Source organism: Branchiostoma floridae, unplaced genomic scaffold, assembly GCF_000003815.2.
Source record: "Branchiostoma floridae strain S238N-H82 unplaced genomic scaffold, Bfl_VNyyK Sc7u5tJ_1589, whole genome shotgun sequence".
Lineage (NCBI taxonomy): Eukaryota > Metazoa > Chordata > Leptocardii > Amphioxiformes > Branchiostomatidae > Branchiostoma > Branchiostoma floridae.
In genome coordinates, this window is record NW_023365782.1 from 70,071 (window position 1) to 96,095 (window position 26,025).

Sequence of the window (26,025 nt, forward strand, 5' to 3'; positions counted from 1 at the left end):
AGAGTTTTCAGAGTCCTTTTCTACTGGTTGGAAAGGTGGATCGGTTCACACTCCGATCAAGCCACAACTGCAAAATGGATCGACTGAAGGCAGATGTCTACCTTCTACACATTCTTCTGATTGTTGGGCAATCTGGGAGATACAACAGGATGAGGTTCACCTACTTCTCATCACTCCGGATGAGACACAGCAGTCTACTACTCACACCTGCTGGAGATGTAAGCCGAAGAACCAGTTCTGCTACTCCTTCACATCTACTGTCTACTATCTTGAGTGCGACTCACTCAGAGGTAGAGTGGCTTCAACAAGCTGCACAGCATGTTGCCGGTGACAGTACAGTCAGTACAGACTTGTGCCAGCACTACGCAGTTTCCTGAGGGCGTACTGGGGTTTTTGGAATACAGATTCAGTATTCCTCAAATTGTTACAACTTGAGTAGCTGGTGCAGTCAGGAGGACTAGGGTCCCTGCATCTCTAACACACTGCTGGTTTTCTTACAGTTCTTGTGTGGGAAGTTCTACGGTCAGGACCTTGTTCTCTACAGATCTACAGATCTTCAATCTACAACGCAGAAGGTCAACCTTTAGGAACACTCCTGCTGGTAAGGCGTTTCTTATGAGGGACGGCCAGCTTTACCTAAGTATGTTTCACATGGAACATTGGTAAAGTTTTCTAATAATGGTTTTTTCCAGTGAGATCCTGGCACTTCAGCTTGTTCATTAATCATTATTTTTACTTGGCAGTAAGAGTTCCATCTCTTCCTTCTTGGAGGTCAAGTACAAGAAGAGTTTCTTGACGGATTCAGTGTCACCTTCAATAAGTTGTTATGGTTCCATGGTAAGGTTTGGTGGCACATGTTGTGTTTGCCAAGTTTTTGCCGCGGGGTAGGAGAATTCTCCAGTCCCCTCTATGGAAGGTCTAGGTGTCAACAACTTCAGTCACGGTTTATGTCAGGATTGTTTGTGTGTGCTGGTTGGAGCCACATCAGGCTGTGACTCCTGCAACCTCTGTGGTATGATTTATCTCTGTTTCTACAGGAGCCAACCTTGGTCATACCCAGTTCCTGGACTCTCCACAAGAAGTGCTTCTGTGGTTGCTGCGGCAAAAGAAGAGGGGGGGGGGGCTCGTTTGAGTCAACCATCTGGTCTCCCTCTGCTTATTTGTGAATTCAGAAGTCATGTGATATCTTATTTCATGTGATATCTCATTTCACGTGATATCATTTTTCATGTGATATCTGACATCTGTCATGTAAATTCTTCATGTGATATCTTATATTCATGTGACATCTTCATGTGACATCCATGTGATATCTTATTTTCATGTACTGGTCTTATGTCCTGGCCTCAGGCTACAAAGTCACCTGAAGTCATTCTCTGATTCAGTCTGACTGACTAACGAGAGGATGCAGGGGACAATTAGAAATTGTACTAACCTGTGCAGGACAGGTATAATTGTCCCTGCATCCCTCGTTGTCAGGCAGACTCCCTCCCTGGCAGGTAAGGAATTTTTCTTGTTCCTGTGAAGTCCCTCCCGAGACTACTTCGGCCAGGAGTTCTACAAACAGTAGACTGATGCGCATGCGCGGCGAGGAATCATGGGTAACCCGTGACCTTTCAACTTTGGGAGCTACCAAGTGAGGCTATATGGGGGTGGTCAGGCTCAGATACACCTGAAGTCATTCTCTGATTCAGTCTGCCTGACAACGAGGGATGCAGGGACAATTATACCTGTCCTGCACAGGTTAGTACAATTTCTAATTTTTCCTGATTTTTATCTCAGTTTGCATTGCTAAGTTATCATAAACCTTCAGATGAGTACAATTATGCTAAATTATGAATGAACAGTATTTATGTTTGTATGTACTATCAGAAAGGGACACCAGGATGATGAGTGGCAGGTATAATTTACTTATGGAGATACTGAATAAACAAGCAAACAAACCTGTTGTCTGGCCAGCATGGGCAGCACCATGTCCACCACTTGTCTGGACAGTTTCTTCCACCGGTCCTCACTCTCCTTGTGGCACTGCTGGAGAACAATGGTCAGCATCTCCAGCACCTGGTACAACAATCACATATGATATATAGTTAGCACAATGGTCAGCATCTCCAGCACCTGATACAACAATCACAAAATATACAGTCAGCACAATGGTCAGCATCTCAAGCACCTATTACAACAATCACATAATATAGTTAGCAAAATGGTCAGCATCTCAAGCACCTAGTATTACAGTAACTGTTACAGAATATACAGTCAGCATCTCAAGCACTTAGTATTACAGTTATAGAATATACTGTGAGCACAATGGTCAGCACTAGTATTACAATCACAAAATACAGTTTTACTTTTTATTCAATGAGTTCAGAAAGTCCAAAAACATCACTAAATTGCAATATTTGATGACAGCCACAGCTTCAGCACTATGGACAGGTTAAGGTTCAGATTCCTCACACGTCTACAGCAGTATATCAAGCACCTGGTAGGACTACCACAGAATAAAACTGAAGTTTAACTTCTTTGCTTTCCATGAGTGAAATAACACTGGATGGAAGCATTTTATAACAGTCACAGTTTCAGCACTAGGGACAGGCCAAGGTCCAGACTTCTCATGCTGAAAATGGTGTCTACCATAAATTGACAATGAAAAATAGCACAATTATGCTCCCCTAGAATAAAAGTTACGATCATCATTCAATCCAAATGAGAAGTAAGACTTTTTAATCTTGTTTAATTTTTAGACACCTCCTTATTTCTCTATTGTATGCGAGAAGAAACTCTACACTCAATGCACAAAATTGGTATCTCTGGCAGAAGTATGACCTTTAGTCGTCTCAGTTTTTATATATGCTTATATGCATAAACATGTATTTGCACTACACACAATCATACACATAAAAAAACACGCATACACAGTAAATACACATGTATACCAGAAGTATGTATGCAGAAACATGCATTAACTCTGAATGACATTTCAAAAGGATCCATTCCTATCAAGAAAGACAATGGTCAATGGACTGACCTCTGGATAGTGGATGAGTCTGACCAGCATGGACACCACCACCTCCCTCTGTGTGTCCAGCTCCTTCCCCTGGTCAGCCTTACTGTTGCCTCTCAACACAAACAGGTCATGCACGATGGGCTGCAGGGCTGGGATAGCTGCATGGTGGCATGTATTGTATTAGAAAAGCAATATCATTACCCTTATTATTATTAAATAGAACATCCATTCATCGTGTAGGTAACAAGATGACATAAAAACCTGTATTGAAAATCGTAACATATTTTGCAATCTTGCTGCTGATTGGCCCTTGCTTCATGTTTCTGTTCTTGCCACTGATTGGTTATTGGCAGTAATAAGAGATATGTCACTGGCCTTAGTGCTGATTGGTTATTGTAAGCAAGAACAGACATGTCACTGTCCTTAGTGCTGATTGGTTGATAGTTGCATGGGAAACTTGTCCATGTGACTTTATTGTAATTGGAAATAACTCAAGTTGCCATAAGCTCTAATTGGCAGACAAAATGAATAACGTCAAGATTCTTGCTAAATGATTATTTTACAATGATTCACCATCAGCAGTCAAAAAAGAGTGTACCAAGTTAGGGTTATTTTCATACTTAGTAACAAAAAAAAAACATGTCAGTAAGAACTTAAGTGTCCCTGACCATGATTGGTGGCCTTCTGTCCGCTGGCCATGACTCCGTCACACAGCTGGATGATCCGTGGCATGACGATGATAGACTTGGAGTGGTACCGCTCGTACGACAGGAGCACCAGGAAGTGGAAGATGGGCGGGATCAGTGTCTCTGAACCTCTGTGTTAGAAACAGAACAACATTTATTTTGGTTGAAACGACATATAGGGTAGACAATGTAATTTAGATTCAGTCAAATTTAAAGATCTTCTCTTAAAGGATTGTTGCAATTCTGTCAGATTACAATCTCTACCCTGAAATATATTGATTAAAATGAAGAGTTACGTTGTTTTATTTTGTAGCTAATAGCACTGCTGCTTCCTTATAGCAATCTTTTTTTTCTTTAGCCAAACACACAAGGTCACTTCTAATCTTATTGATCTTTCATCCCGATTACATAAGTGGAGAAAATGCGATGAACATACCTGATCTGACCAGCTTCAATGTACTCAAACTGCTTGATGACAAAACCTATGAAAATCTGAAACAGAGAAGTATGCTTGTTCAGACACATTAGGAACAGAATCTGATGTATTGAATGCAACTGTTACAGTAACAGTTATGGTTTATATAATATAGCCCTCTCCAATGTGCACCCGTAGTCATACAAACAACAACATCTGGAAGTACCTGGTCGGAGTCGAGCAGACAGTAGTTGACGCGCAGCTGTACCAGCTGTGCCAGCAGGTGCAGCACCTGTCTCTGCAGTGTGACGGAGCTTGTCACCGTGTACAGCTTCAGAGACTTGATGACCAGCGGCTCAAACAGACGGATGTAGTTGTGGATGGGAGTCTGGAAAAGTTAGGACACCTCACAAAGCTGTTTCAACCAAGGTACTCAACCATAAGGGGCTATCTTACTGAAGCTGCAGTATCCTGATATACACGGCCCGTCTCAGTGAACACTGACAAGGGGCAAAGATAATGATGATGATGACTGCTACAGATCCGAGTGAATGGACAGAGCTCCCAACAAATTCGATACATAGAAAGCAAATCTATTAATTTTTATGCTTTGTGAGTTTTGTTGTCTTTTCAGTCATGCAGCAGACTCATGTTTGTATGTTTTGCATGATATTCCCATTGTAAAGTCAAGGGTAACACAAATTCAACTTAGAATGCAGTGACAACACCACTGTACCACTGACAGTGAGGTAGCCCTATAGCAACTAATCCCCTCCACATACATGTAATTCATCAGGACATTTAGGACACACCGGCACTTATCTTAAATCATGATTAAATAACACAATTGTCAACAAATTCATAGTTACTGAATACAGTTTCAAATAATGGATAAAACAACACTTATTATAATGTAGCAGAAACTATAACCACTTGTGTATGACTGGCCCCAAAAAGGCTACCTTGTCTCCCTTGACCAGTTTGGCGATGGCAGGCGATACTTTCTTGTCTGATGATCTGTGTTTGAACCAGCTCAAAATCCTGTCGGGAACCCAAAAAAAATCATCAACTGAAGTTTTAACATCCAGTTAACTGTCTGAAGATGTCAAATATCATGATTTAACAAGATTGTCTGCAAAATTGTAGTGGCAGTTTTCTCCCAGACACTTGTAACACAACTTACAATTTATTAAGGGTCAATGATTTGCCCAAGGCGTTTAAAGTGATGCACACTGTAACACCAGTTACACCTGTGGCCAGTGACCTATAGCTATAACACCATGAATGTTATGCCATGATGTCTTTGTAACCAATAGGAATGGAGGCTTGTAGTCTGGTGACAGGGACCGATAAATGTGCATTGTGGTCCGTACAAATTTTGTCACTGTTTCTATACCTCTGAGGTGTGCTCTTTTAACAATCTGGATGATGCCACTGACATTGTTGGGAAATCCGTACAATATGCAAATTAAGGCACCCATTACCGAAAATCTTAAACTTAATACACAGAGCCTGGCTATATGATAATAAAGTGTGGCGCATGATAACCCTACAGTGGATATTTCTTAGCATCAAGTTCTCACCCTCCCCCTTCCTCCCCCTCTGCCTGTGATGTCCTGAAGCTGGCAGCAGCCAGAGACTGTGTGAACTGTGTGTAGGGCGCGGTGAAGCAGTAGTGGTACAGCCCAGGCTTCATGTTGGAGGACAGCCGGGTTGCCTTCCCGGGTTTACGCGAAGTCTCCGCAGTTTGCGAGCCGTCCCATTGGCTGGCCAAGTTGGTGCCGAAGAGAGCCTTCAGGAGCTGAAATGAAACCAATAGATAAACAGATTTGTCTGTACTTGCAGTAGTGTGCGTACCCCCAGTAGTGTCCCTACCCCCAGTGGTTTCCTTACCCATAGTGGTGTCCATACCCCCAGAAGTGTCCGTACCCCCTGTAGTGTCTGTACCTTGAGTACTACCAAATATCATGACAATGCATCCAACCACTATTAAGTTATGCTGACTAAAAATATCTGGAAAGTTTAACACAAACAAGCATCACAAGCAGACGTACATACACAAGCACACAGACACACAAAAAAACATACTTCCATTTTTCATGTGATGAATTATAACGGGGGCCGCCCTAAGACGGTTCCCGTCGTAAGACGGAACGGATTTTTTTGCTGATCTTATTATCCATAAGTGCACCGTGTTTGTTGCCACTGACTATGCTGATTACAAAGGTAAATAAATCAAGTCCATGCACACAGCTTTAATTCGCATTCCAAGTATACTTTAACATATTTACTTCATGTTTAAAAAAAAACAGAATTCTAACAGTAATGTTGACAGTGCTGAATCACTGCGGTCACCGGCCTTTGCGTATTGGCGGCTCGTGTCGCTAACTATACGAACTCTTTCAAGCAGTCACACAACTGCCATGATACACATAAATAAAGCTCCATAAAACACTATGAATATGGGTCTTCAAATGTCTGTTGAGTAGAAAAGCAACCAAAAGGAAGCGACATAAACATTGCCACCATTGTACTCCCAAGGGAGTGTGGCCGTGAAGGTGACAGACTAGAGAACGCTCCAAAGATTTGTTTGACTGTAACAAATGATACGTGCTGTCTATGAAAATAAGACTTGATAGAGAGATGTAGATGATATTTTCATATAATCAGACCGAGTTTTGTTGATGTTAGCGGTGTCTTTTTTTCGTAATGGTTTTTTTAGTCGGGCATTCACAATCAGTGCATTCAGCCCATTGCCCGTAAAAACATGAGCTGGATTGTTCTAGGTACAGCCTTCCTCATGTGAGACAAGAAGTACATACAGTCAAGATTTTACTGTCAAAAGAAAGCTAAAATATCATATTATTAATTTTTTTCTGTGTACTTAAATTTACCACTTACTCCTGAAGAGAGCAAAATGTAAAAAAAGCGTACCGAGTTAGGCACACTGTCCAGCGTAGCACAAAATTGGAAGGTTACATACACGAAATTGTCTCACAGTGTTTGCCGCTTGTAACATGCAGCGCGAAAGGTTCATGAACCACATGAATGCATTTCTTATTCAAGTATGTTGTTCAAATCTATGTGAACAAAATTCAGTCATCAAAATTTGACCACTCTCAGGTAACTAGTGATGGAGCGCCATGAGTTTGAGCGCAAGAAAAAGCGTACCGTGTTGGGGCACCTCCCGTTAACATACTAGACCTAGTCGCGAGAACTAGGTCACTCTGTGATCAAGATGGACAGCCATCGAAAATTTGGAGGTACGTCTGTTTACCTTTAAAAAGCAGTCACTGATAGATGAAAATTCTATTAACAACATACTAGAACTGTTCAATACTGGGCTGGTGTAGCACTAAGCCTTATTTTTTGCAGGTTCCTACCTGTTCTACACACTGGATTGTTGATGTGGGCTCCATGGCAACCGTAGACTTCAAGTAACTAAGCAGCTCCTCTACATACTGAAATAGAAAAAGCTGGTACATCAGAAAAGGTGTTTTTCTATATATGATTCAATTTCACAAACATTTGAGACTGTTTGAATTTCATATCAATGCATCACATAGAAGACGAACCAGGAGTTCAAACTCACTCTACTTATCAAGTTCCCCCAAGTAGAACACTACAGACAACAGTCATACTTCCCACGTACAATCAGAGAATGGAACAACTTCCCTGCGAAGGCTACACTTTCGTCATCTCTTGGGGCATTTTAGTTTTGAAGGCAAAAAACAGGCAGAAGAGGTAGAAACACCAAGAGAAGACGCTTCCTTACCTTGCTGATGTCTATGAAGGTTGCTATCTCCAGCACCTGGGACAGCACATTTAGTACAGTCTTTAGCAGACCTAAGAACTTCTCTGTTGCACTGGGGTCCAGGGATACCTGCAGCAAGTCACAATACCAGGCAATCAGTTCATAACCTCAGATAGTAAGCATTCTCTTGCAGAACATACATAAACTGCATTGTACACAGTAGAAACACATGCACACACATGCATGCAAACTAACACTAAGTGTATTGGTATACAGAGTTTGGAAGAATTTCTTATTCCCAAACTCTGTATACCAATACATACATGTTGGTTTATATACGGGTAATGTACTAGTATGTCCTACATTCAAAAATGTATATTTCAGTTTCATGTACCCCGGCAGCTGTCTATCTTATCTATAATGTTTCCCTCTGTTGTTACCTTGTAGTTAGAGTAGGTTCCCTTCAGTACTGAGTACAGTTTCATGTACCCCGGCAGCTGTCTATCTTATCTATAATGTTTCCCTCTGTTGTTACCTTATAGTTAGAGTAGGCTCCCTTCAGTACAGAGTACAGTTTCATGTACCCCGGCAGCTGCCAGAAGGTCCCAATGTTACTCTTGTTGGGGCGGTCTGGCTCCTTTTCTGTGGGCAAACCTGGGATGGTAAAATAGAACACTGCCTATATTAGTAAACATCTAAATTTGCTTGAACGGTGTAGTAAAGAAATACAAGTCAGAGTTACCGTAAGAGGTCCTAAGTATATGTAGCTACAACAACAGGTAACTGCAAATTGTACACAAGTCAACTTATCGAATTCTGTCGTAACACCAATGATTAGTGCTGCCAGTGATAAAATCCTGTCAGGAACAGTTCCTTCATAATTATGTTACAACCAGCAATAAAAAATACCAGAAAATCTTAGCTGGTAAGAATCATCAATGGGCACATGTAAAATTAGCTGTCACAAATTAAATATAGAAACCGGGAGATTCAAAAAAATCCCTATCGACCAGAGAGTTTGTCCATTCTGTCCAGAGTTAATTGAAGACGAATATCACTTTATGGTTGTATGTCCCAAATATTCTGAAATACGCAATTCTCTATACAGAAGGTTGTCATTTTATACACAAGGACTTATCTCAATGGACCTGAAGTGCAAATTCAAATACATCATGACATGTGACAATCCCTGCATGGCAGATATAGGAAAATATATCAAAGAAGGTTTGGATATTAGAAACTCCTCAACTGATTGTAAAAGCTTCCAATGATTGTAAGAAGCTTATCCCATACTACAACTCCTGTATTAGTTAGTTACGCTATAGAACTGTAGTTATGTAGATGCCATACTTTGTACCTCGTACAATTGTTGTGTAATAAAGTTATACTGTAAAATAATGCCACATCCCTTACAGCAGTGCATTTGTATATCCTGTGCACGAGAAAAGTGACTACCACTAGTCATAACACAGGCACTTGACAAAATAACACAAGATGTCCTAAACTTTCCATAGTTACTTGAGGAATGTGAAAGGTAAAGGTTTGTGTGCTGACCTGCATCTGAGCCCTTCTTGGCAGAACTCTTACTGGGGCTGGCAGTGGCACTGCCCTGGTCCACTCCGTCTTTACCTTTGGGCTTCCTCTTGATGGGACTGAGGGAGGGGGCGTTGGGTAGGGAGGGGAGGGCAGTCTGCAAGGGCGAAGAGAAAAGTTTCCAGATTTGAACATCAAGTTTACAAGTTTGTCAAAAACTTAATTCATTATCTACATGTATGTATCATCTTTAAACAGAGTAATTAAAAAAACATCACAATCACATTTTTGATAGCAAGGCCCTGTGATACATGAACATGTAAAAGAATTGAACACAACTGCAACAGAATCTTTACCTTCTTTAGACTTCTTAAGCTTCAAAATATGTAAGATGGGAAACATTCTACAACACATGGTAATGGGAAAACATTGACCTTTGTGCCATTTGTGTTGCCTTGATATCATGAAACCAACCACAAATAAAACCAGCTAATGTATGTATGTGTATTTGTTTACCACATCTCCATAAGTGATTGCATGGGCTCAGGTAAACTGTACTAGTCTTTCTTGTACTGTACATAATTATCTACTTTTAGTATTATCCTTTTGCATCACATATTTCTGTGCCTTTCTTTGCTACATCTTTAAATGCTACGGAGATGTAGAGAGACTCCCCACCTTAGCAGGAGGCCCAGGTATGACCTGCTCGATGACATGTGAGCAGACATTGACGACCCTGGCCAGGTGAGACAGCAGCTGTTGGGCCAGCGGCACCAGGTTCCTGTCCTGAAGGGCGTGCCATCCATCCTCCTCCTCCTTCCCTACTTCTTTCACTCCATCCTTCCCTGTGGGCTTTTCCTCATCATATGGAGCTTTCAGGGACCTGGAAGCTGCGCCTAGACCAAGGGTACATATTAGTTATTATGCAGTAGATGGCAAATCACTACCGTAACGGTAACCATTAGTTGATAACCTCTTAAATACAGTTTAATCCAAGCTAAATTACTGCAAATGCATTTAAGTTTGCTGGGGTTTTAATTTCGTGGTAGTGGGAAAAAGGACTTTTCGCGGTGGTTTTAAGTTCATGGTAGCACCATGCACTTAAATCTCTTACTGCCATGGAAAAATGTTTGCGGTTGTTTTAAGTTTGCGGTGAAGAGGCCACCACGAAAACCGCAAAAGTTTCTGCATTTACAGTATGTTCTCTGCTTGGTCAGCTATCTAGATACTAAATTGTACTTGCAAGGTATTATTCAATCTGTCACTTAATGGCTAAATTTGTTTCAGGCTTTGAGTTGTCGTGATTCCAATCAAAACTGTCCTTTTGCCATTTCATGTGACTCCTATGCTTCCCACAATTTTGAGATGTCCACAAATGCTGCAGAAAGGGTATAGCCACAGACAGGAAGAGTTTGTGTAGAACAACTTTCCTTTTTGTACATTTCTAAGCAAAATGATTTGTATAATACATGTACCATCATTATGTCTTTTTAAAATATTCCCATTGACAAATACTTGATGGTTATATATACATGCATGTATCAATTAGACTTTTAACTGTTACCATTATATTCTGTGTGTATCATTACATGACTTTAAGATGATGTCAGAGGACACACAATGTGTCCTTCATTCTTTCAAAGGGTCAAATCCTTAAACTTATTTTTACAATCTCACTCAAATCATAACCATTTTTACATGCATGTAAGTGTACGAAAAAAAAAAGATTGTTACTGTTTCCATGGAGACCACACCTGCTAGAAGGTTGCCTGCCAGCAGGAGTGCGTCCTGGTGGGCGGCCAGGTCCAGCGGTAACCATGACGACAGCAGGAGGGACAGCACCATGGGCAGGGGCCCCCCTCCTGATCCTGTGATGGACTCTTCCATGCTGAGCTGGCTGGACACACTGCTGATACTAATGCCAAATATTAAATAACAATTAAGTCACGAAAAAGCAACAAAACAAACAACGTCTCACATTCCATTCTACTGTGTTTTGTAACATTACATTTTTTTCAAACCCCTTTAAATTTCTATATACCCCTCACTCATATGTAACATCTTCCATCCTTAATCTCAATGTTTTTTCATCAGTCAGTCCTAATATGTCTGACAACATAATCTTAGGAGAAAGAATCTAATACTTACAGTACATTATTATACATGACTACAAATGCATTAGATACTCAACAGTAACTGTTGCAATTTAGTCAAAGAAACATTTTACACAGACTGTTTAATATCATTACTTGACAATGTATTGTAAGATGAAATGGATGTGCTAGACTAAGTAATAGTCTGCTTCTGTCAAACTGCTAGTCACACTGCTAGTATTTTGTGAATCAGTGACAATGTTAAATGAGTCTTAAATGGATGTGCTAGTAAATTATACTGCTAGTCATGCTGCTATTTTGTGAATCAATCCGTGATAATGTAAGAACTCTCACCTGGATGTGCTAGTAATGCTGCTAGTCAGGCTGCTAGTCATGCTACTAGTCAGACTGCCGTTGAGACTGCGCGAGCGGCTGCCCGGCCTGGGTAGGTTGGTCCGTCCGCTGGAGTCCTTGGGAGTGAAGGTGGTGATCCCCACACAGCACCAGGCAGTGGTGTACTGGCACACGGGGAACTGTTGGGACAACTGGCACAGGGCATGGAGGCACCCGAACTGGGGACAGAACCACACAGCAGTTTTACACAGCAGTGATAGTTTGGGTCAATATCTGGGAGAAAGTGTCCTTTAGGAGAACTTTTATTAAGTGACAAACCAGCAATGAAAGTTATACACAAAAATTAAATTTTATTCATTTGCATGCTTACAACTGGCTCAATAATTAAATAGTGGACTTCTTACAAAATGTACAACAAATACCAAGTTCCTTGAGTGATACTTGTATTGTGTACAAACATTAACTGCATTTTCTCCACATGTCTGAAAGTAACCACACAGATAGTAACCAACAACAAACTCACTGTTAAGCTTTTGGAAGTGGAACTGTTGAGTCTCCTCATGATGGCAGACACGACTCTGGACAGACTGGACTCCAGGCTTGCGCTGACCAGTCCGGACGTCTCGTAACCCCACATGGTGCAGGGGGGAGGGCGGTACGGCTCTTCACTCTGCTGCTGTCCCTCCTGCTCCAGGTGGGCAGAACTGTACTCTTTGGCTGAAGCAACTACCGGGTCGTGTTGGGGGTGGTCCACCGGATAGAACAGCCTCGGTACAAGCCTGAAGGTCAAGATTGATAGCATTGACATTCTACACAAAGAAGACAACAACCTCTCGTGAAGACATTCAGTAGCATCCTGAAGCCTTGTGCTTAGAAAGTTGTTTCAGAATCCAAAGGTCCAGGGTTCGAATCCCTAAAAAGTCCTGACCACTTTGGACACTCAGGCTTTTTACATAAATTTCCTCAATCAAACTAGCCAAAAATGAGAAACTGGTTTCAGCTAGATACAGGGATGTCCTCTTAAATGGGAATCGTTGAAAAATGGAGGTCATGTGTTTGAGGAGAGTTTGACATTGCAGCTTATTAAAGAACCTACTACATTTATCAATAAGAGATAGGGTTCTTCTCTTTACGTACTGGCGGTGACTGATATGCCTTAACCTTTAGCATACTAAAGCAGCTGTTTTGCAACAATTCTCAATTGGCTATGGGCTTAGGCAGCAGGTTAAAAGCAGACTGAGTGTACTGGTTATAGTACACAAACAAAAAGCAATTAGAGTGTTTCAATCCTTACCTGCCCAGCGCTGCAGTAGCAGCATGTCTGACTCTGTAGTCATCATCCCCCATCAGGTGTAACACGATGTCCTCCAACAGTCTCTGCTGACAGTTCATGGCCTGGGACAGAAACACATCTATCAAAATACATCTCCGTCATATGCATTGTATCCTTCTAAGCAGGGACATCCAACAGCGAAACCACCTGTCTGGATGTACCCTGCTTTCTCACCCATCACCCTTAGTTCCTGACCGCCCTGCTTATAAATATCAATGAGCTTACCCTCATATATGCGAGACCCCTTTTAAAAACTGAAAGTCCTATTCTCTGATTGGCTGATAGCTGGTTTGGGGGGACATCCAAAGGAACTAAAAGTGACGGTTGAGAAAGCAGGGTATATACAGACAGGCGGTTTTGTCGTTGGATGTCCCTGCAAAGGAGGATGGTGCCTTGTAGCTGTTTCAAACTTACGAACCTAGTTCAGACCTTGATGGTTGACTACTGATCATAGGGGTCAATACATAAAACATTAGACTGTGCAGCGGTCAATAAGGGCTAGGCTAGGCTTATACTACATGTATTCATACTACACGCTGTAGGTTTCGGATGATACTACATCTCTACCCAACAGTATTTTCACTTCTACCAATTTAAGCAACTGATGGAAACACCAGTATATGAGGCCATTTTCCCCCCAATGTACTAAGATCATTGTTAGTGTACCTTATGAATGGCTTTTTATCACAGTGTTATCACAGGGCCAACAATGATCAGGAAATGCTGAAAACACTCACCCCAAGATAACTGTGGTCCCCTTTCCTCATGTATGGAAAACTGTCCTCTAGATATTTTACTAATCTGAAAGACAATAGAAAATCCATGTAGCAACGTGTTACCATTCCACAAAAGTATGAGAAAATGACAACTTACAAAAAAGTAATGATTTATCAATTCGATGAATCTTGAAATACGTGAATTACAGGGTAACCAAATAGAGTAAGGCTATCACTAAAACACTACTAGAGAACTGTGATCGGTGAGTCTGACAATGCTAACGGTTGAACATTGGTGATAGCTTCTTTCACAACAGTCTACAAAATGAATTTTAGGCTAGAAATACAACACTATGATATGCTATAATAGAACTCACTTGAAGTCTACTTGTGACAACAACTCCAACAGCTCCACTTTACCCAGCCAGTAGGAGGTGTCTCTCTGTCCCAAGGTAGCCAGGACAAGTCTCAGTCCCAGGTCTCCAGAAGAACTTTGCAGCAATGTCACCAGACATGTCTGCATTGGACACAAATATCATAATTTGGTAAAAGCGCAAGTTGACATTAAAGACCCTAAATCACCACAGCTTTATCCTGTGCAGTCATATCTAAGAGATACAATTTTGAAAGTCTCTTAAGACCATAACAATTTGGTTTCTGGTTTTGGAACTGAAATATCTACATAAAACAAAGTCTGGGGGGATAGTCCACTGTCATAATATTGCTGCTAACCATAAAAGTACCAAATTGAAAAAAAAACTGCCAATGTAGCAATAGTAATCCCTAGACACATAAGATATCCAGGTGTTCAAAACATTACTGAGAAGGCCTCGCAAAAACATACGTGTTTACAGTCTCTTGCCACAAGTTGTCGAGATGAATTCCAAAGCAGTAAGGGTAAGGGGATGAAGTCTGCCATCTCTGATTGCCTAATGTCGTACCTTAAGAGCCACACAGGCCATTCTGCAGGTGACAGAAGCCTGGTCGGTCAGACACGTCTGCAGACAGGACACCAGGGACTCCAGCAGGACGGGAGGGGTGCCCTGCTCCTCACAGATAGCCTGGATCCACAGGTCGTACTTCAGCCTGAAATCACAACAATCACAAATCACAGATAGCCTGGATCCACAGGTCGTACTGAGGCCTGAAATCAGTCAGTAATCACAAATCACAGATAGCCTGGATCCACAGGTCGTACTGAGGCCTGAAATCACAGCAATCACAAATCACAGATAGCCTGTAACCACAGGTCATACTGCAGCCTGAAATCACAGCAATCACAAATCACAGATAGCCTGGATCCACAGGTCATACTGAGGCCCGAAATTACAGGATCAAAGCTTTAAGATCACAGCAGGGCTCTACTCAGCCAATTCCCATTGTCGCGAAAACACTATTCCAGGAGTTAGAGAGACTGAACTGAGACCTTGAAAAACAGGTTTTAATGAGATTATCGTATGCGAAAGGCACCGACACACATTATCAACAATCATAACAATAGCAAAACAAACAAACAAACCAAGCAGCGCAGGGTTCTAGCCAGGATTTTATTTTAGCGTAGTGGGAATGGCATGGTAGCAAAGTGACCAATCAGGAGATTGGTGTGGAAGGGGGGGTCTTGGCCCCTCCACGGTGAGATTTTGATAATGTTGAGTTAAAAGTTGGTATTCTGTTAACATCACAGTCAGTTTTGAATGGCATATCATCATTTTTCATTGTTTAGATATTGATTAGACATTGGTGAACAAGTAAATGATAGCAAAGCACCACTACACTAGTTAAAAATGAGCGTAGTGGGCCTTATTTTAGCGTAGTGGTCACAAATTTTAGCGTAGTGGCCCACTACACTAAAATGCACTAGCTAGAACCCTGCAGCCTGTAGCTTCCACCAAGGAGCTTTTATCAGATTTTTGTCCGTCAAAGTTGACGGATTGGTTTTAAAATTTTTCCGTCAAACGTAGCAAATTTCCGTCAATTGACGGAAAAACAGACGCTGGCTAGAGCCCTGGATCACAGATAGCCTGGATCCACAGGTCATGCATTAGTGTGCAAAGAAAACCCCCCAACCTACCTGGCTTCTGTAAGAGCAGAGTGGATGAAGTTTCCGACCAGGACGGCCGTGTTACCCTTCAGCTGAGGGTCGCCATGGTTACTGAAGAGGAGGATGTCCCGCACAAGCTGTCTGCTCTCCGGGCCTGGGATAGCATTAACAATGGATGGATCAATCGTTCATGGTTGAATATGGGCAGAATTACTACCAGATATATGATTATGCTAAGCCTTGTACATGAGGGTTATACATCAGATTCTGTATTATACTTCAAATACTGAAGACATTTTCTTACCTGAAGACATCACCTATTGTAAATACAGAGGCAATTAATTTCACATTTCAGTTTTATGGATCTAGTAGTGGAGAATTTCACATAATAACATAACATCAAAACAGAAAATACTACTATAATTATGCTCTTTGAACAGGTTTGACTGTACTTCTTAGTCAGATTATCATCATACAAAGAAAAGGTTTTACACACAAAGTATAGCTGTGAGCCTACATAATGTAACTAATAATTAGTTGGAAACCTTCAAAACGTCCTACCTTGAGTGTCCTGGGAAGGTCGAAACAGCTTGATGCTGAGTGCCCTGGGATGGAGATTAAAGATGGCCGCCAGGCAGCCCAGCGAGAGGGCCTTCACGCTCACACGGACCTCACGGTCACGGATCAGGCCTGCAAACACCGTCACATCCAAACTTCATGTAAGGATACAATACAATGTAGTACTACATACCTTTCAATTCAACAAATCACTTTCAATAGAATAACCACAATTACATGTACCTAATATTACAAAATCAAGTAATCACTTTCACTACATCCTCCTAACGCCCAGTCCCCAGCGGCATTAGCCTATGGGGCCCTGCTATCTCATGCCCTATCAGGGGTTATTATGATTGTCGCCACAAACCAGCTGTCAACCAATCAGAGAATAGGCTTTTCTTGGGCTTTTTGTTGTCGCAAGCTGTCTCGCAAAGGCCGCTGGGAAGCTACCAGCCAATCATGTTACGTATTACAGTACATGGCTCCATCCTCCTACGCCCGATCCCCAACGGCTGACTGCCCATATAAGGGCAAGCTCATTAATATTTATAAGTAGGGCGGTCCCTAACTGGTCTGAGTACACAAGGTAGCAGAGGTAAACACAAGGCGTTTTGACACGACTGTGGTCCCTCTGCGTAGGAGAATGCTTTCACTATAGCTGCCATACTGCAAAATTAGCATTTGACTGGTTGTGACTCAAAAGGGAGATTGAAATTTCACTTTATAGTTTTTACACTTTTGATTCTGCGTGCTCTATCCAGCAGTGCATTCCTACATTAACTTAATAACACAAGAGCTTACTGACACCTGGACCCATCAGGATATCTATAATCTAATTGTTCAAAGATATTTTGATTTTACCATTTATCGACAAACATCTACTTCAAAAATACAAAACTCTTACAAGAAACAACTCTCCTAGCTCTACTACCTCTTGGTCTTGTTATATTAAAATGTGTGAACGCCTGCTGGTATAATCTGTTCATTTTCTAGTCGGTCCAATATCCCTCTGATTTTTTTCAGGTCCATTTTTTTCAGACTGGTCCAACAAGAAGAAACGGTTTTGTACCAGTACACTGTACCGGAATCCTGTTACACCATATTGGTACCCACCCCTATTTCTGACTGATAGTTATTTTTCCCTTACCTTTCTCATGCCCAGTGAGGAGAAAGGATGAACACAGCAGCCGTGTGCAGTAGATCAGAGGGACCTCCTCGTCAGTGTAGTGTCCCACATCTCCCATCATCCTCTCTGCACTGGCAGCGACCTCCGACCCCTCCTCTGCCAGCGACACTTCCTCCGTCACCTGTCGTTCCGCCTCTTGGCTCCCGGCGCTAACGTTGGAGTCCGCCCTGTGGTTAGGGAGTACGGTAAGGCGAAAATCATTTAAGCACAGGTTCTTCATTGCTGCACTGTTAACAATCCAAATAAAGTCAATGTCAAAGTGACTAACACTCATGTATATTGTACATCATGTCAAATAGTAATGGGCCCTCTAGTGGCTTTCTAGCATACTGCAGCAGGGCGTCTGGTTTTATGTTTTAGTTGATTAAAAAATGTGTTTTTCCTACCACAAAGATAAACATTTTTACACTGGAAAAAGATGAAAATATTGTACGCTCCTTGAAATTTGCACAATTTTAGGTTTGAGATCCTCTTGAATGCTTGCATTGGGTTCCTTGCATGAAATACTTATGATGATAAAGTCTAAAAAATTGTGTAAGTACTGTTAAGTTTAATATCATAATATTCATATAATATCAAAAATTATGTTTCCATCATTATTGAAGCTCACAGTTTACTTTGTTGATTTAAATAAATGAAACCATTCAGGTATAGTTATAAGTCAGGGCCTGTACCTTGTAAACCGTACCGGTACCTGATACAATTTTAACATTGAATTTTGGTGCGCATCCCTACCTTTGGTGAGTCTTGATGAACTCTGCAACGATGCCCACTGGACTGACCTCGCTTTCCGAGGGAAAGTCGTCCTCCACCGTAACCGAACCTATCTCCACGTTCGAATACGAGCCTCCGTCGGCATTAATGATGACATCATCTGCGGCCGCATGTTCTGGAAAATCCTGTACGTTCCCAGGGAACTCTGTTGTGGTGGGGGTGTCTGGTAAACTGTCTGCTTTCTCTAGTGCATTGAAGATGCCCCCCTCCCCACCAGTCTGTAGTAACCCTATCCCACTGGACTCTGCTGCGGAAGAGTCTAACGTTTCCAGGTCCGCAGCAGATGAGGACTGTTCCATGGACTGCATGGTGGGGTCAAGGTTCAGTTTCACGATGGGAGGGAGGTCATCGGTCGCCGTGGAGCTGACCTCTGACCTGTCATCCTCCATGCCAGAATCTTCTTCACCAACACCTGCAGCTTAACATCAATAAAAATGATGGATAGCTGTCAAAAGTAATAAAGGTGTTATGTTTATTTTAGCAGGGTTTTAACATATTACATATACATGGATATAAATGCAACAGAAATGCAGAAATCCAACACCAAAAAAAAGACATCAAAGATCTTAAACCTAGTTGGACTATCTAGAGTTTTGTGAATTTCTTGAATGTTTGAATCACTATAATTCTCTCTACGTGGGACCAACTTTGGACCAGGGCCAAGCCAACCTTCCCATCCTGCAAGTCACCAGTTACACCATCTTCCACCTCACATCCTGTCACTCAACAATATTCAAATAACTACAGACACACACCAAGACAAACAAACACACAGACCGAAAACAAAGCCTACGTTTTCACAGACGTAAACATTAAGATTGAAACTATGACTGGCTCGCAAGTGCATCCACTCTCTCATTGGTTGAACTGCTAATTGATTGACAGCCATAATTAGTCTATGGTAGTTGCTACACAGCATTCCACATACCTGAAAGTTGGGAGGAACTTCCAACTCTGTGCTGTCCTCCCTCTTTAAAGATGGATGATTGTGTGATAGACCCAGGTCTGGTGAGCACAGGCAGCAGGCCTGGGGGAGGGGTGCGCAGCAGCTGTTGGAATGTCTCCAGGGAGGCTGTTACCACATTGTGATCAGTGTGCTGTGAGTAGTGCAGGACAAGCTCGAAAATCTGTAGATAAAAAGGGGAAAAATAAAAAAAGAACTTCAAGGCAATCAGACATGGAAGATGTTCACCATACTTCTTTGGACGTCTTCTTAGATGGGACTTAAAAAGCAAACTGAAGGTACCATGTGAATGATTTGAGAACTGGCATGCCTCGAGAACAATAAAGAACCCACCACACTTATGGAAAAGGGTGAGATTCTATCATGGTGTGAGTGGATCAAACCTTACAATCTGGTCCCCAATTTGACATCTTGAAATGGTGATTTTAACCTTTTTTGTTAATCCTTTCACAATTGTCAATCTTTCCTCAGATTGCCAAACTATATAACTCTCACAAATCATTGACAACTATTTCCTTTATGTATACAGTCTTCAAACCATCAAAACCAATGTTCACCGCTATCTCCTAGCTCAATACTTTTTCTGCCATTCATTCTATATAGTTCATTTAGCAGTGGTCAAATGGCAGTTGCTTTGTTGAACAAATCTATTTTAAAAAATGTAGTTAATGACATCAATAAACCAAAAATGACCCTATTCCATACTGACCTGTACCAGCTGCTCGGTACTGACGGACAGTTCCGGGTCCTTCTTGGTGACACCAAAGCTGCCCTTCAGACTGTCATCCTCACTAGTTATTACTACACAGTGTACTAACCTGTACCAGCTGCTCGGTACTGACTGACAGTTCAGGGTCCTTCTTCGTGACACCAAAGCTGCCCTTTAGACTGTCATCCTCCAGGTCCTGCAGGGTTGCTAGGTGTGGCACCAGGTGACGCAGACACAGCAACACACCTAGCAACGTGTGGGACTTCCTATCCTCTTGGATAGGGATCACCATACCTGGGGCAGAAAGTGTCAATCATTGTTTCTATCAGACTTATTTATTTCAAACCTTGGAAGGCACTATCTGTATAGTGCAATGTAAGGAAAAAGGCTTTAAATTTGATTCATGAAAACTACCCTTTTTACGTTCATGAAAACATATTCTAATACATTGAATTTCAAATTTTTGAGGCAGATGGGATGAAATTTTTGCTCTGTCCCAACAAGCAAGAATTGAAAAGTCCTCAAGACAGCTCTTCATTTCTATGCTTCTCTGCTGTCTAGATCTTCTCTTGCAGGAGTCAAACCAGTATGGGTGACCATCTCTGCATAACAATGGTCACATTTTGGTAGTTTGGGGATAGATTATTTTTCCCATTATGAATCGTGTCTGTATAGTGACCATAATATGTCTTCTGAAACTGCAGCGCCTCCTAGCATTGAAAAAAAGCACTGCAGTACATGTTGCTCTACTAAAATAGACCACACTTTCTTCTTGGATAGCAACTAAAACAAATAAAAGAAACTACATACTTTGGATAACCAATATCCAGCAAAGTTATCATCTTTGTTTTGTAAAGTACGTGGCCCTATATACTGTATTGACAAGTTTGCTGACTAAAAAAACAATAAAAAGGAGATCGCTCTAAGAATTACCCAGTAAGACAGTCAGCAGCCAACAGAAGAAGTGGCGTGGTTTTCTGGAGTGCTGACAGAACGTGACGAGGGAGCTGGCTGCGGTGCGTCTCGTCACGGCCGACGCTGACCTCAGGTTGGGCAGGAATGTCTTCAGCAGAACCTGCACAGGAACATGTCAATCAGAGATGGCAGACTTCACACCCCTGTTCAAACTGCTATGCAAGCTTCGAGATACCTGGCTGCCCAGTTGTGCTGTGCAGTCATATTTTGTTTGGCTCAAAGCCTGAGCCATTCAAAGCCTTAAGGACATGTGTAAGATTGGTAACATATCAAATTGGTAAAAATTGTTTTTCATGTTGCTCCAGTAATATCAAAGACTACACAATCATATGGTATACACAGCTTTGAAATTCTCTCTTACTCTGCTTACCATTCAACACTTAAGAAAGATTATGGTAGTTCACACTACTAGCCTGTTGTGATTGCACATAGATGGATGGCCTAAGGGCTATTGAAATGGAAATGAGTGCCGCCCTATGCTTCATCTAAGAACCACTTACCTTTATTTCTGCATTATTAGTGAAGCTCCCCAGTACTAGTAAGGTGTAGTCTCCCCACTTACCTTTATTTCTGCATCATTAGTGAAACTCCCCAGCACAGGGAAGGTTTTCTTTAAGGAGTTAGCGAGTGTCTCCTGGACCGCGTCCTCCTGGCGCCGACAGATCCGGTTGAAGCACGGGAGGAGGTTCACCACGTAGGGACGACACTTCTGCGGCCGGATCAGGTGCGACAGTTCCGCAAACCGCCACAGGGCCGCCCGCAGGCTCCTGGCTGGGCCATTCTGCAGGACAAGAGATGATGCAGATTAACTATCTCCTAATGCTTATCAAGGGCTCAAGTATGCATTGATTCTTCAATTTCATTGGTCAAAGCATATGCAGGCAAACAAAAAGTTAACACAATTGGAAAGCAACATTTGCCTAAAACGTCTGAGTGTACAAGAAAGCAACTGTCTGCCATGGCCACAAAAGCCTCCAGTTATTCCTGTAGTGCATGTCTAGGCTGTGAATGTACAGTGCTTTTCTTCTCTTATCTGTAATATTGCAAGTTGGTAGAAATTTTACCTAAAATCTATATGCAACACACAAGCCATTGTTTCTGCCCTACCATATTTCAAGCTTTAGTATCTGCTGATTGGCTTACTAATAATGCTTCATAACTGAAAAAAATAGTATTGTTACCAATGCATGCAAAATTGCAAGCTCCCATATTAACTTCTACCCGTAATCTAGAAAAGCATTTCTGAAGAATCTGTTTTTAATATTTTCATGTGTATGCCACATGTTACTTGAACAATATAAATCAAATTGTATTTTGAAATTAAGTGTAATAAAATGTTCTGAAAGAATGTATACAATGTATATGCCGCTATGCGGCACCTGTTACCGGTAAAAGTTACCGTACAACACAAATGCAGTATGCAGACATTTGATTACGTACACATTTTGTTCAGGTACATCCTTCTCACTCAATCTAGCATATTTCTGGATAAAAAGTTAACATAAGTCACTTCCTACTGGAATCCATCCATCTAAGTATAATCAATTCTAGTCCAAAAATAGCAATGGTGGTCTGAAATGTGCCATTTGCTACATTGATGTATAAATAATACAAACAAGCAGTAGTACTCTAAATGTAATCATGACTTCCCTATCTTGAGAGACGTCACCTTTTGATTGGTTTTGGGCAGAGCTGGTGGTATATGTATTGGGGTCCTGACACACACAGGAACTACTACAGTATGTAACTATAGTGTTAGGCTTTACAGTGAGTAATACAACCATAAAAGCTCGCATGATAACTCTTACACAAGCAATTGGATAGATTTGTAAACAGTCAGACTCAGATGTTTCAAACAGCCATCTTCTCATCTGGATGTCTTTGAACCATAAAAGCTGTATGTTTTGTTTCTTTAAGATCAAAGGCCATACTGAATAAAGTATGCAAACTCAATTGAATCAAAATAATGCAGATCTTCTTCTTAGTAAATTGAGATTACTTTCAAGGGTGCATCAAATGCTATATGGTAGACCCCCCAAGCTGCCACTGTATTGTGCTGAAACTTTTGATACATGCATAAGTCAATGGAACAAACTTTCAAGATAACTATAACAGAATCCCTCAATGTCTTTTTCCAAATCAAAAAAAGGATTAAGTTAGCAAAGCAAACAACCAAGAAGGGCAGACCACATGCTCGTGTATACATGTAGTAAACATTGAAAATATCATTCTGCTTTCCTTCCTCATTCTACATGTCTCCAGCTCACCTTCTTTATTTCTTTGTACAGTTCCACTTGCAGACGGCCCAGGTTGGTTTCCAACAGCATCTGTAAAAATTGCAACACCATGTAAACAACAATAACAATAAATGGAAAGAAATAAAACATTACATGATCTCAATTATGTATGTGTGTATGTGTGTGTATTGCCACTATTGGCCTGTGTATGATTATGTGTTTGTGCATTTTTTAACTTAACCTAACAGACAATGCCTGCCCAGCAAGTACTGTACCAGGTATGAATGCATGACATGAATGCATTGTTGCAGGATGGAGGTGAAGTCTGCTTTATCTCCTAACAGCCTTACTGTTTTCCTGTGACCTTGTGACTGACCTTGACAGTCCTGTTCAGACACTCATCTGCCACCATCCTGACATCGGACTCCTTGTCATCACAGGAAGCCAGGAACATCTCCATGGAGATTCCCAGGAACTTAGGAAACTCAGCCATGGTCCTACAGGTGGTTACACAAAAAATGTTTCTTTAGTTTTAAAGCCTAACTTTGCTAACACATGTATGGCCTTCAGGTGAAATATTTGTTCTTCCCTACTATCGTACATTCTTTGGAATTCATTGCTACCAAGTACACGTACAGCAGAGGTATCCTCATTAATGTGAAATAACGCTTATTACTAGATGTGAAAAAGGTTATGTGTGACAGATCATGCAGTGTAATATAACCAGCTGCTGATACATGTAAGCTGCATGCCTGAGCAGAGGGGATTGGGTGTTATGCTGAAGGGCTGTTGTACTGACTATACAGATACAGAATCATACAATTGAATGTGATCAGCTGAATATACATGGCTCATCTGATGATACTATCTCAGTCAGGAATTCCAGCTTTAATGTTGATCATTATGCATCCACATTAACATGAAACAAATATTTATTTAATGTCAACTCATGAGACAAGCAGATATTGGTTTATTGTTCTACATGTTTGTTTGTTTTACATTAATTATAACTACAAAATGTCATACAACATGTAGTTGAATATATTATTCAAACTAATTTTGTTATGAAGCAAGGTTAGCTTTTGGAATCAAAGGACTATGATAACAGAGAAGCTAAAGGTACACTAATGCTACATCCCACCTGAAGTTACTGGCACACATGGCATCTGCTATTGTTACCAGGTGAGCAACTCGGTCCTTCTTGCCCACAGCCAGCTCTTTCTTCCTGTTGTTTAGGAATAGGAACAAGAAGATAATAATTATCTTGACAATGGATGTTTTGTACATAAGCTTATCACCAGATAAATACTTTTACACCATAAAGACAGTAGTAACTGATCTGTGTTCTGTAGTACAAGTAGGACTAAGCTAGAGGTAGACAAATGCAGCAGGCAAAGAAAAGATGGACAGGTGCAAAAAGTACTCAATTAAAAAAAAATGATGTTAAAATATGATGTAGAGACTAGAGAGTATTACTAATAAGACAAAGTCGCACCAACACCATACAGTACTACTACGGTAAAACATTGCTGATTAAACTACCTGTAGAGTTATAGAAATAACAAGCCCAAAGGCACCACACCAAGTTGGAATCAAGGCACCCAAATTTCGCTAAAAAGGTACAGATCAAGAGTTCACGGCATATTTGAGTTTGCGGTTGAAACGATCATAAACTGTAATTTTTACTCCAAGATTTACAGACTATATGTATAATATGCAACATAGCATCCAGTTTACCATAGGTTGGGCGGGCTCTCTTTGGGGCTGAAGAAGCCCTTTGCTACCCTATGTCAACTATTGCACTCTACCGGTACTTTTACATCATTGGAGGGCCAATGAGTTGTAGTTGACCCAGGCAGCAGAGAGCTCCAACAACTCCAATGCAAGCCCTCCCTGTCAGGTTGTCGGAAAAACATGTCCAGTCTGGACATCAGAAAAACCTGTTGTCAATCTGGCATAAGCAGTTGTATTTGCCCGCAGACCACCAGATTTTTCCGCCAACCCATCCACCATAGACGGGATACCAGGTTATGCTTCAATCTCTACATCTACTCCAGACTCTACAGAAATTCCATCACCAGCCTACATGCCCCTTGTAAAAGTAATAAGCAATGTTCCAATGTTTCATTGTTCTGTCCTACCCAGTGGCCAGACTCGCCACAATATCTCGGGCAACCTCAGTGAACTCAGCTGGGCTAGTAGTGAGCAGACTACCAAAAAACACACAAAAACACAAGAAAACATGGAAGAGAAATTCTTTTAACACAATCATGAATATTGTAATCAGGTTGGAAAATAGCTGGACAACAAGGTTCTTTATTCATATAACTGAGATAAAGCTAGTTCACCTTTATCCGCAGGGTAACCTTTATCCGGCATAGTTATAAACGGGGTATTTATAGGGATGTCATGCTGATGGACAGTGGTCTCTAACTACTAGTACAATATTGTGAAAATAATCCAATCTGAAACCAAGTTGTCTATTGATGGATATCCCTGAAAACTCTGTTTTCAATATACAATGGATATAGGCTACCTCACGGATAAAAGTGAACATTGTATATACAATCACAGTCAACATTTAAGTAGCAGTCTGTCACCTTCCTCTGAGCAATATGTCAACTGGTTCTATTTTGTACTGCAGCTAAGTGTCACTGCAGTGCTAATTATATATAGTATATATAGTA

The 26,025-nt window shown here is 41.3% G+C and overlaps 1 protein-coding gene across 1 annotated transcript in view; it reads right to left on the reverse strand.

Moving 5' to 3' along the window:
- LOC118408470 (huntingtin-like) overlaps nucleotides 1-26,025 on the reverse strand; it is a 34,522-nt gene that overhangs the window by 7,326 nt on the left and 1,171 nt on the right. Inside the window, exons 2-33 of the mRNA XM_035809287.1 lie at nucleotides 25,480-25,548; nucleotides 24,480-24,563; nucleotides 23,715-23,835; nucleotides 23,369-23,428; nucleotides 21,664-21,882; nucleotides 21,060-21,201; nucleotides 20,236-20,420; nucleotides 19,382-19,580; nucleotides 18,415-18,871; nucleotides 17,641-17,846; nucleotides 16,494-16,622; nucleotides 15,963-16,086; nucleotides 14,833-14,977; nucleotides 14,269-14,408; nucleotides 13,913-13,976; nucleotides 13,137-13,237; nucleotides 12,366-12,621; nucleotides 11,843-12,060; nucleotides 11,150-11,310; nucleotides 10,074-10,291; nucleotides 9,417-9,552; nucleotides 8,398-8,516; nucleotides 7,884-7,991; nucleotides 7,492-7,569; nucleotides 5,692-5,909; nucleotides 5,071-5,149; nucleotides 4,335-4,496; nucleotides 4,130-4,185; nucleotides 3,676-3,824; nucleotides 3,029-3,165; nucleotides 2,147-2,173; nucleotides 1,945-2,034 (exon numbers count right to left, since the gene is read on the reverse strand). Of these exons, the coding sequence (XP_035665180.1) occupies nucleotides 1,945-2,034; nucleotides 2,147-2,173; nucleotides 3,029-3,165; nucleotides 3,676-3,824; nucleotides 4,130-4,185; nucleotides 4,335-4,496; nucleotides 5,071-5,149; nucleotides 5,692-5,909; nucleotides 7,492-7,569; nucleotides 7,884-7,991; nucleotides 8,398-8,516; nucleotides 9,417-9,552; nucleotides 10,074-10,291; nucleotides 11,150-11,310; nucleotides 11,843-12,060; nucleotides 12,366-12,621; nucleotides 13,137-13,237; nucleotides 13,913-13,976; nucleotides 14,269-14,408; nucleotides 14,833-14,977; nucleotides 15,963-16,086; nucleotides 16,494-16,622; nucleotides 17,641-17,846; nucleotides 18,415-18,871; nucleotides 19,382-19,580; nucleotides 20,236-20,420; nucleotides 21,060-21,201; nucleotides 21,664-21,882; nucleotides 23,369-23,428; nucleotides 23,715-23,835; nucleotides 24,480-24,563; nucleotides 25,480-25,548 (4,657 nt within the window). The remainder of the gene's footprint in view (nucleotides 1-1,944; nucleotides 2,035-2,146; nucleotides 2,174-3,028; nucleotides 3,166-3,675; nucleotides 3,825-4,129; nucleotides 4,186-4,334; nucleotides 4,497-5,070; nucleotides 5,150-5,691; nucleotides 5,910-7,491; nucleotides 7,570-7,883; nucleotides 7,992-8,397; nucleotides 8,517-9,416; nucleotides 9,553-10,073; nucleotides 10,292-11,149; nucleotides 11,311-11,842; nucleotides 12,061-12,365; nucleotides 12,622-13,136; nucleotides 13,238-13,912; nucleotides 13,977-14,268; nucleotides 14,409-14,832; nucleotides 14,978-15,962; nucleotides 16,087-16,493; nucleotides 16,623-17,640; nucleotides 17,847-18,414; nucleotides 18,872-19,381; nucleotides 19,581-20,235; nucleotides 20,421-21,059; nucleotides 21,202-21,663; nucleotides 21,883-23,368; nucleotides 23,429-23,714; nucleotides 23,836-24,479; nucleotides 24,564-25,479; nucleotides 25,549-26,025) is intronic.